Source organism: Leptonychotes weddellii, chromosome 4, assembly GCF_054177405.1.
Source record: "Leptonychotes weddellii isolate Sample4059 chromosome 4, ASM5417740v2, whole genome shotgun sequence".
Classification (NCBI taxonomy): domain Eukaryota; kingdom Metazoa; phylum Chordata; class Mammalia; order Carnivora; family Phocidae; genus Leptonychotes; species Leptonychotes weddellii.
This window is the reverse complement of record NC_138372.1, coordinates 72,548,310-72,560,316: the sequence shown is the minus strand read 5'-3', so window position 1 is coordinate 72,560,316 and position 12,007 is coordinate 72,548,310. Positions and strand designations below refer to the sequence as shown.

General features: G+C 34.5%; 1 protein-coding gene across 1 annotated transcript in view; it reads left to right on the top strand.

Annotated features, from left to right (window-relative positions):
• GCLM (glutamate-cysteine ligase modifier subunit) overlaps nt 1-8,487 on the top strand; it is a 17,900-nt gene extending 9,413 nt beyond the window's left edge. Inside the window, exons 6-7 of the mRNA XM_081818822.1 lie at nt 244-358; nt 4,043-8,487. Coding sequence (XP_081674948.1) covers nt 244-358; nt 4,043-4,212 — 285 coding nt within the window. The 3' untranslated portion in view covers nt 4,213-8,487. The remainder of the gene's footprint in view (nt 1-243; nt 359-4,042) is intronic.
• The last annotated feature ends 3,520 nt before the right edge of the window (nt 8,488-12,007 follow it).

The window sequence follows — 12,007 nt, the reverse complement described above, 5'->3', positions numbered from 1 at the left end:
CAGGAGAGTTTCTAAGGGTATAACAGTATATTGGCTTTTCCCTCCATCCTAGAGCTTTCCTTTCCCTGTTATCACTGACATGAGTTAAAAAAGCATACATTAATATATTCATATAAAAATGTTTTATAAATTTTAAGCACTATAAAATGCAGTCTTTCGTATTTTCTAAAATTGTGTTTTTATTGCTTTCCACTTTTTCTAGTACTTAATTTAGTGCAATGTCATGATTTTTTTCACTTCTAGGTAAAACCAAATAGTAACCAAGTTAATCTTGCCTCCTGCTGTGTAATGCCACCCGACTTGACTGCATTTGCTAAACAATTTGACATACAGCTATTGACTCATAATGATCCAAAAGGTAAGACTGAGATTTTCATTTGTTGATTGATCATGAGCTTTTGTCTTACAAGAAGATACTTGTTAAAATTTAATTTTTAATTTTGTACAATGATAAATGCTACCTAGAACTTTTCTTAATAGTCCAAAATATATATGCATTTAGTTTCAGAAAGCTTTATTTTGTCTGTCAATGAGCAAAAAATTGAAGGGATCATTTCCTGAACATCTAGTCTGTTGAAGTTTATAAATATTAAGCTACACAAAAAAGATCTTTTAAGATATTCTAAATAGTATCATATAAAATCTTGTGTAGTACAGCAAAAATGGTACCAAACAGCCACTTAGTTAAAGAGGGTAAATAGCTGAAAAGAGAGGCAGTTAAAATTTAATTTGAAATTTAAGCATCTTAGGATAGGTAATTGATTAGGTATTTTATTAATCATTTCTATCAAGACCTATATGTTTGGTGTCAATCAGAAACATTATTCGATTAATGAGAATGTCTTGTCCGCCTTCTGTAGTATAATGTTTTATCAACATTTTACAGGATAAGTAGAAAAGCTAGGAAAAGAATGTTTTACACTTTATACGTATTTATTTAGCAGCCTGTCCCATTCTCATTTTTTCACTGTTTTGTAGGAAGAGGAGTTTTAATAGTTATTGCTCCTCAAATGCTAGGCATCATGCTAAATGCCTTAGAGGGATAATCTGTAATCCTCACAACAACTGAAACTAGGCATTTTATTGTTGAGGAAATAGAGCCTCAGAATTCAAGAAACTAGCCAAGTTCACCCAGCTGGCACGGGGCAGAGTTTAAATTAGGACTTGGTCATGGCTGAATTGGTCGCCTTTCCCCCTATTCTGTACTATCTTTTTAATTTGAGATGTTAGCATTGTAGTATTTCAGTCTGAAACCTTACTTTCTTATCAGTTTCTATTTAAATGATACCAGAATAGGAGAAAATGACTTTTGCCTCTCCCTTCAGTAATTACTTTCATAAGTAATTAGATTCACTAAAAAAAGTCATCTTAGTGAAACTCTAACAAAGAACTTCTACGCCGATTTATTCTGAAACATAAACCATTTAAATTCCAACTTTATGTTAGCAGATATTCTATCATTTATCTGTTTACTTTGGAGGGGGGCTCTTCCAACAATAATTATTATCAACAGCTGATGGATGAGCCTGCACCCCGTTCTAGCTCCACTTGAAAAAAAAACTCTTTCCTTTTTCTAGTAGGAAAGGAAATAGGAAAAGACTAAGTTGTCTGGTATTTTATTTCCATGGTAGATGGAAGGCATGTGGGTATGTGCTAATGTATTGTTCTTATTGAAAAATAAATTGTATATACATATGAGAAGAGAAATTTAATCCTTTTTTGGTATGTTTTTGCTTTACTGAGATAACTTACATTTGGATGTCTTTCTAATTTTAATCCTAAACCCTTTGATTAGAATTTATAGGCTGATCCTGCATATACCATTAATGAATCTTCAGACACTTTGATCTGTAATGAAGCAATTCTTTCCTTAAAAGATTTATTGTGTTTACTGATTCTAAACAGTTCACATAGTTAATTTAAAAGTATGTAATTAAGTTGATGAATAGCATAGCTCTCTGATTATGTGTCACATTTTATTTTTTAAGCAATCAAGTTGTAAAACATTTAACTCTACTTGTCATCTAAAATAGAGTTTTGTTTATAAGTCCCCTCTAAAACCCTTCCCCTGTTCTAAAATTACCCTATTCTTCAGAGAGTGCTTATTTTCCATTACTCTTTGTCCTAGAAGTTGTGGTAACAGTTACTACAGTCAGGGTGAAATTGTGAAGTAGGTGATCCTGACTCAGAACCTTTCCCTTTTTATTTGTTTTACCCTCCCCTCATTCCCATTAAATCTGATCTGCCTTATGCCTCATTCCCTCCAGGTCCTGTTCTCTGTCAGATAGACTGATACACAAATCCATGTTCATGTTACTTTCCCAAAGAGATATTTGCCTTCCATTTATGAAAGTTGCCATTTACTGGCTGCATGACCTTGGGCAAGTTATCTAACCTCTCTGCCTCAGTTGCCCTCTGGAAAAGGGGAGAATATTATCTTGTAGGGTTAACATGTAGATTAAAGGAGCTAACACATGTGAAGTACTCAGAAAAGTACCTGGCACATGATAATAGCTAACATTTACTGAGAGTTTACTATTGATGTTATTCAAATATCACAACAGTTCTTTTGGGTCAATTGGGTCCTATAGTGCTCCCAAATCATACTGTATAGATGGTCACTTAGTCTCTATCTGTGTGGTTGGTTCTGACCGTGGTAGAATCTTTCCATATTGCTTGATTGATTCAACAGACATTTGCGTACCTACAATGTGTCATTCATTATTCAAAGTGCTAGGAATGTAAGGACCAAGTCAGATAAATTCCAACCCTCATGGAATTTATATTCTGGTGGGAGGAGATGGACAATAAGGTAAATGTTAAATGTGAGAAATGATCGTATGTGCTATGGAGAAAAATTGGCTGAGGAAGAAAAGAGTGCCCAGGTTAGGGGTTGTTTTATATAGGGTAAGTCAGGGAGGCCTCTCTGCTAAGGTGACATTAATCAGAGACCTGCAGGAAGGGTGAGAGCCCTGCGAGAATCTGGAAGAAGAGTGTTCAGGGAAGAGGGAGCAGCTGACTCAAAGGCCCCAAAGTGTGAGTGTGCTTGAGGATTTCAGGATACAGGTATGAGGCCAGTGTGGCTGGAGAAGATGCAGTGAGGGCGGGAGTAGTACATCCGAATAGGAGTCAAGGGCTTGGATATCAATGTGGAATTAGAAAATAATTATTTCATCAAAGAGATGCAAATAAAAAGATAACCGTTGCCAGAGTTTTTAAACGATTGCTGGTGCTCGTGAGGATATAAGATTGGCACTCTAACATTATCAACTGCTAGTGGAAGTGTAAAATATAGCCTTTCTGGAAAGCAATTGGCAAAATACTGTCTATCAAGCCTTCAAAATGTACTTGTACTTTGACTTTGTCATTCCATAGCCAGGCATGCATTTTAAAGATGTTCAGCATAGCATTATTTTTATTAGCAAAATACTAGGAAAAACCTAAATTTTTTGGTCAACAATGAGGAAATGTATAAATTATGGTATCTATATAATGTAGTATCTGGATAATTATTATAAATGATGCTTCCACAGAATATTTAATTACATGGGAAGATTCATAATAAAAGTTGAAAAGACAAGTAAATTAGGTTAGAACTACAGCATGATTTTCAGTTTTTGATGTACGGAAAGGTACAGAAAAAAAGTTGGAAGGATATACATGGCAATGGAAGTAATCTGTCTCTGGTTGATAGGATTATGGATACTTTCCTTTTTCTTCTGTGTATGTACTTTCCTGTATTTTCACTGGCTCTACATTAGAATTGTCTGGAAGTCTTCAAAAAAAAAAAAAAATTGCAGGCTCCACTCACCAGAGGTTATGAAATAAATAGGCTGGGGTAGAGGTGTAGGGACTTTCTAAAGAACTACCTGGATCTTTTTGATATTCTGGTTCAGATTCATAGCACACATGAAGGAAAAGCATATTTTATATTCAATTTTGAATTGTTTCTTTTGTTGTATTTAAATGCTTACCTACATGGTAAAGTGCTGTTATTTTCAAACTTAACACTTTGGGTTTTTATTTGTTTGTTTGTTTGAAGAACTGCTTTCTGAAGCCAGTTTCCAAGAAGCTCTTCAGGAAAGCATCCCTGACATTCAAGCACATGAGTGGGTGCCCCTGTGGCTACTGCGGTATTCGGTCATTGTTAAAAGTAGAGGAATTATCAAATCAAAAGGCTACATTTTACAAGCTAAAAGAAGGGGTTCTTAACTACGACTTAGGATCATAACCTACTGACTTGTATTTTCCTTGAATAGAAGATAAAATTGAGATGTATAAAAATTAGTTACTGCCTGTAAATGGTGTCATGGAGGCAGATATTCTTCAGTTATATTTGACAATATGTTATCTGTCAAGATTTGAATACTTCTCTTGCCTCCATATCAGTTCACTCACATGAACTCCACTGTATTGTTTTCATTAAACTATTGTTTTCTAATTGAAATTGTCTATAAAGAAAATACTTACAATATATTTTTCCTTTATTTTTATGACTAATAGAAATCAAGAAAAATTGTTGTTAGATATATTTTGGGCCTAGGTATCAGGGTAATGTATATACATATTTTTTATTTCCAAAAATTAATTAATGGCTTCTTATTCTATAGTATAAGCAATTTAATTACAATTGTTAAAACTGAAATACTGGAAGATATTTTTTCTGTAATTGATAAGATGATTATATCCCAGAGTAACTAGAGTAGCTGGGATCTACTAGTAGTATAAGTAAAATTCGTTTCTTCAATACATGAATGAAAACTTAAACTTAACTGTCCTTGCTTGTAGTTTACCTATAATGATTTAATCTTGTATTCTTGTGCCATATTTTCCTTGCTATTATTTCTAAGACAAACCAAAGTGAATCTGAAAAAGACTAGAAGCTTTGAAATTATTATTTGGGGGTTTTATAAAAGCAACTATTATCATCTCCAGATTCTTTTTAATACTTGATCCATCCTTAATATTTTGCTATTCATTCAAGAATATTCAATAAGTATTGAGTGTTTACCATGTGCTGGGCACTGTGGGCTCTGGGGAGAAAGGGAACACAGGGAGTCAGAATCAGTTGAGTAAAATGTGTAATATTTGTTCCCCACTAATAACTGACTTGAAGGGACTAACAGCCAGAAAAGGAGTGAAAAAAATCTTTAATTCAAGGCCAACATTGTCTATTTAGACCATTTTTTTTGAGATACGGTCTTAACTATTTAAAAGCAAAATGATATAATCAAAACTTTAGAGCTAGAAGAGGTCATAGATTATTTATTATAATTCCTCATTAGTTTAAGAACCAGGAAATAGCAAACAAATAAGCTGTGGCCTTTGATATAGACTACAGGTCTCCTTAGGTCTATAAATTTGTATCTGTAACCCAAATAGTTTGGAAAGTTCTTCAAAAATCTCTTGTATGTCAATCAGTACCTTTAAACCATGTGTCTTAATACATGGTTTATAAAAAAAACTAATATAGGGTACCTGGGTGGCTCAGTCGGTTAAGTTTCTGCTTTCAGCTCAGGTCATGATTCCGGGGTCCTGGGATTGAGCCCTACATCGGGCTCCCTACTCAGCGGGGAGTCTGTTTCTCCCTCTGAGCCTCCCCCCGCTCATGCTCTCTCTCACTCTCTCGCACTCTCAAATAAATAAATAAAATTTAAAAAAAAAATAAACTAATATATAAAACTAATTTTGCCCAAGTTTTTTCAACTTAGAGAAAAGTGGTTCCATATTCAAAGTCAATACACTAGGGGCACCTGAGTGGTGCAGTTGGTTAAGTGTCCGACTCTTGGTTTGGCTCAGGTCATGATCTCAGGGTCATGCGATCAAGCCCCACATAGGGCTCTGACTCTCAGCGCCAGAGTCCGCTTGGGATTCTCCCCCTCCCTCTGTCCCAACCCTGCACGCACACGTGTGTCTGTGCACATGCACTCTCTCTCTCTCTCTCTCAAATAAATAGATCTTTTTTTAAAAAAAAAAGGAAATAGAGCAGACTCTTCCTATCCTAAATAATGTTTTGTAGTTTACTGGTTGGATAATTTGATCATAGAATTGTAACATGAAATCAGCTGATTTATTTGTTAAAATTCATTTAGACTTAGAGCTTCCTAAAGCCTTATATAGCCTTTATATTAATTGTATATAATGTTATGGAATGTATATAGTTAACTTTTTTATTTGGAAATGTGTAACATTTTTTCATACAACATAAGTCTTTAAACAAATGTTCATTTTAATTTAAGCCTAAACAGTGAATTGGTCAAGATATTTTAGGAGGGAACTTTATATCAATTTGTTGCTTTTTAAAACCCTAGACTTATAAAAATGGATTGTTTGAAGGGTTATTTTGAAAATGGAAAAAAAAAACAAACTTATGTTACTAATTGATACAAACTTCAGAGGAACTTTTTTTGTGTACTTTCTCCCCCCTCTCTTGACAAAGAAGCAAGATTATAGATTCATTTTGTGAAGGGGATTGTGTATGTATGGAATTTTAAAAAGAGTTTATTTGTTTAACTTCTGTACCTTTAATTTCTGTTATTGAATAACCATTTTTAAAAAAATGATGTTTTAAGACTTGACAATTTTCCAAACTGGTGTTCACATCTTTTTTTTTTTTTTTTGTAAACTATCCGAATATAGTGAATGCTTTTCAAATATTTAAGGACTTAATGTTTAAAAAGCCATAAAATAAAGAACAGTAATACTACCAAATAATTGCTTAAAGCTAAGTTATCAATAGTGTATATAACAGATATGTTTTCTGGGGAGAGGTGTATCCAATGACTCAAGGTAGAAAGAATTTGTATAATTGTTTTTGTTTTTTTTTTCAGTAAACATGAAAAGCTACAGTTTATTACATTTACAGAATGCACTGGAGCCTTACATTAACAGAATGTACTGTAACTTACAATTTGTTCTGTGATGAGTCTATCTTATATTCTCATCCAAGAAACTGTAGTCACCAGAAGGACCAAGGTGTCTTGTAAAATATGTTCACATGGTGTAAATTATGCAGACCACATCAGTACACTAGTAGAGTATCCATTTAGGGATAGCCAGTGCTAGATTGAATCACAAATAGCTAATAATTTTTCTGTTCTCAAAGAAAATCACTTAAACAGCTATGTGTGGAATGGAAAATAAAGCTACTCTATTTTGAATGAATGGTCAGACTTTTCCCTACCAGAGCTAAGTAGTAACTGAAATAGGATCTTAGTTTTCAGTGATAAAAGGTCTAAGATTCATTTAATTACATCTCATTTTTGAACAGATTTTCTTTCCAGCTTTTCTACCCAGCATTTTCAGTATTAGGGAATGAAATGATTGACAGTTCATCTCTCTGCCAATTGTACATTTAGAGAAATTTGAAGTTGTTTTAATGAGAATTTAAACCATTTGTTTTCATAATCAAATATACCAACTTTTGATTCTGAACATATTTTTTAAAGTTAACTTCCTAATGTACCAGAACTTGTACCTGTCATTTCCTCATAAAGTTGTTGATGGGATATGTCAGTTTTATTTTTGAAAACTATGTAACATAACTTCATTAATATTTTTTATAGTTTTCAGAATTAGAAATACACTTAGGACAGGAAAATGTTTTCATTAGATGTGTCTATAGTGGTGTATTATAAAATACAGGCAAAATATAAAGCATTAATATTTATAATCTTTAATTTCAGCTATATTATGAGTATTATGAATTAATTAAAATAAAGTGTGTTGTATATTGTTTAATTGAGTTGTTTGGGTAGTTGAAAGCATCCTAGAGTATTGATTTTGACCTATTTGAACTCAAACTGAGTATGATTTGAAGATAAATTATGAATAATTTTTAAATATCCAAGCCATAAAGCTATTCATGCGTTCATTCATTCAAAGACTTATCAAATGCCTACTATATGCCAGCCACTGTGTAAGGTATTGGCAGACAGACACAGAAATAAACAACCTCTGTCTTCAAGGAGCATATAGTATAGGTTGGCGGGGGGCGGGGCGGGGGAGAGAGATCTGTACATGAACAAGAGCAGTTAGAGTCCATGTGTTAATGATCAAAGTGGGGAAAAGGGATTGGGGGCATATAGAAGGAAGTGGGGCTAGGGACTATCTACTGCTAGGAGACTTCCCTGAAGAAATTAGCCTTAAGAGTAGGATGAGACTGGGTGGGCATTCTGGCAGAGGCCTTTGTTTGCCTTGTTTGTAAATAGGCTTTTATTGAATGATGAACAATTTATATGTAAACTTTAGGATCAGTGAAAACACGTTCTTAAAGAGCTTGCCCTTACAGATAGAAAGGAATGGCTTCTGTTGAGACAAGAGTAAGTAAGGTTGGAAACGTAAAATTTTATTTAAAAAAAGAGGCTAAAACTTGCCCAAATCCCCCAAATAGAATATGGCTGTTATAGTTTGACTACCAGAAAAGCCAAACAAAACTTTAATATGTAAATCTCAGCAATGAATAAATGTATAAAATGTCATACAAGATTTTTATGTGTCTGTTGGTCCATTATTTTGAAAGATTCATGTTTTACAATATGCATTACTTACTTTGACTCAGCTGTGTTTTCCTTGTTTCTTTCCTCACTGTTGATTCCTGCATCCTACTCCATTTAAGTTCGCTTTTTTCTAAGTATGTCACTAGTAATTCTTTCGCTGAAGGTCTTTGTCTTTGGGCACAGTAAACTTTGTAGGTCCTGTTTGTCTGCAAATGTCTTCATTTTGTTCTCAATCTTAAGTGATCATTTGACATTATAGAATTCTAAGTTTCCAAATACTTTCCCTGAGCAATTTGAAGATAATATTCTGTTGATTTCCAGCATATATACTCTTCCTGATAAAACTCTGGATTTCCTTCCCTAAAAGTAATGTCTTTTTCTCTAGTCTTTTTTTTTTTAGTTGAAAATTTCGACTTATTTTGACGTGTATGGAATTAGAACAAAGCAGGAAAATTAAAACTGGCTGCAAAGCTTTTTGATAACAAAAAACCATAAAAGAAAACACTGATAACTGGATTTAATCAAAATTTAAATCTTCTGTTCCTCAAAAGGCACTTAAGAAAGTGAAAATACAAGCCATAGACTGGGGGAAAATATTTCCAATACATACTTCTGATGAAAAATAAGGCATAATCAAATTATTTTTAAATTGCACTTCAAAGGACACTGTCAAGAAAGTGGAGAGACACCCCACAGAATGATTAACATATGAATAGCCAATGAAACATTAAAAGATGCTTAACATCATTATCAGGGAAATGCAATTTAAAACCATAAGGAAACATCACTAGAATACAAAATAGCTACAATTTTAAAAGGCTGACAGTACCAAGTGTTGACAAGGATATGGAGCAAACAGAACTCTCATATTGCTGGTGGGAACGTAAAATGGTATGACTACTATGGAAAATACCTTGGCATTTCTTAAAAATTCAGTGTTCACTTACCATATGGCCCAGCAATTATTCTCCTAGGTATACAGAGAAATACAGATGTCCAAAAAGAACATTATATATAAATGTTTATAGCACCTATATTAGCTGAAAACTGGAAACCACCCAAATGCTATTAACAGTTGAATGGATAAATGAACTGTATTATAATCATACAATGGATACCAAGCAATAAAAATTATATACAGTAACATAGATGAATCTCAGACACATGCTGAGTGAAAGAAGCTAGACATGAAAGAGCGTGTACTTACATGAAATTTTAGAGCAGACAAAATTATTTGATAATGACATTTATTGCTGTTTCTGGGTACCTTAAGGTGTCTCAAAAGGTTGCAGTCAAAGTGTCAGCTGGGATTACAGTCTTACCTATATGCTTGATTGAGGGGGGTCTACTTCCAAGCTCGCTCATATGGTTGTTGGCTAGACTGAGTTCCTTGTTGGCTATAGGCCAAGAGGCCTCCCTCATTTCCTTGCCACATGGCCCTCTCCATAGAACAGCTCATAACATGCAACTAGCTTCCCACAGAATGAACAGGTGAGATGGTGCAAGAAGGTGGCCAGCTTTTTGGTAACCTAATCATGAAAGAGATCTATCACTTTTGACATTCTTTTCATTATCACCAGGTCCAGCCCCCACTCAAGGGTTTGAAACTGGGAGATGGGATCATTGGGGACCATCTTAAAGCCAACTTTCATTTTACATGTAATATGTAATAACTACATATTAGTTATTATGTAGCAGAATAACTACAAATAGTAGTTATTTTTAGAAGGCTCATGAACTAAAACTCCCATCTTTTGGTTAATGCCTGAAATTCCAGGGAGAGATTCAACGTTTCAGTTTAAGGGTTTAATTAGTAAAATATTGACTATCAAGGGAGAGTTTCCCTTTGGGCCTGAGTGATAACTACTGTATTTTCATACTATATCTACCTAAAATTGTGTATTTGCCCTCAAGGTAAAGAGGGTAGGCAAAAAGGTAGAAATGGAAACAGGGCAGACCTGGGAAGCCCACTTAAAACAAAAACAGAACATGGTGCAGTTTTGCCTATTATCAGCCAACCTGTTGATAGTAGACCAGCTCAGTCTTCTCAGATTACGAATATGTACTGACGTTTTAATTTGTATTTTGTTTCTTAATCTTGTTAGATTGTAATGTTTGGGAGTTTGTTTTACTTTAAAATGGCCATGCTTGCAAGTGAATATTACACATTGATTTTTTAATATTCCCCAATTTTCTATACCCACTCCTGTGATCTTAATTTCATTTTCATGCATTTGCTCATGTTAAAGTTGTAGAGTTCACGAGTTAGTGCATGTAACCTCCAATAAGTTCACTTTCCTTCCTCTACACCATTCTACCTTCTCTTGGAATCTAACCTGTCTTATATTCTTCCTCTTACATGGTCTCACTGCTACATGGCCATACTGAAATTCCTTCTTTGGGGTGCCTGGGTGGCTCAATCATTAAGTGTCTGTCTTTGGCTCAGATCATATGATCTTGGGGTCCTGGGATTGAGTCCTGGCATTAGGCTCCCTGCTCAATGGGGAGCCTGCTTTCCCTCTCCCTCTCCCCCCTGCTCGTGCTCTGTCTTGCTTTTGCTCTCTCTCTCAAATATATAAATAAAATCTTTTTTAAAAATAATAAAATTCCTTCTTTTTGTTCCTTACCACATTCCCTACAAGGGTCAATCTAAACCTTTTTCCATCCCTCTAAACAGATGAATCTTCTGTTTACAGAGAAGATTGAAGTTATCCATCCAAAAGCCCCTCTTCTTCCCTCCACTTTAATTTCCTTGCATTCACATTCTCTTTCTACTTCAAATATTAACTCTTCCCTCCTGCCTCAAAGAAAGGAGCATTCTTCTGTGGCTAACTTCATCTCTGTTTTTTTATTCCATTCTTCAGTTGGATTTGGCTCAGCTGCAATAACAGAAAATCTCCAAATAAGTGACTTTAAAAAGTGATGAATCACTAAATTCTACACCTGAAATTAATATTATACTGTATGTTAACTAACTGGAATTTAAATAAAAACTTGGGGAAAAAAGGTGTTTCAGGTGAAACAGATGTAGAAGTGCGCTGTTGAAGACAGATATGGCAGCTCCATCAGTTGTCAGGGACTCATGTTTTCTTTCTCACTGCTCTGCCATCCCTAAAGTGTGGCCCTTATCTTCATTGCACAAACTTGCTGCTTGAAACCTGAGAATACAGCTTTCCAGGGTGAAAAAGGAAGTTAAAGAAGTCAGGGAGGACCTCCTTTTTTCCTGTGTCCCTAAAGAACTACACAACAATTTATACTAATTGGCCAAAATTTAGTCAGCCACATTTGGCTGCAAGGGAAACTATGAAAGGACCTATTTAGCTGGTGGTCATGTGCCCAATGAAAAAATCTGTGTTTTGTGACAATAAGAAAAAAATTGGTTTTCTGTTACATAGATTTGGTGAAGAACTCATCCTTTCTTGCCAACAGTAGCCCTTTCCATTCCCCTCAGATATATTCTAACTCTCCATACTTCATCCTAAAAGAACACCAAACACCGTCTCTTGATT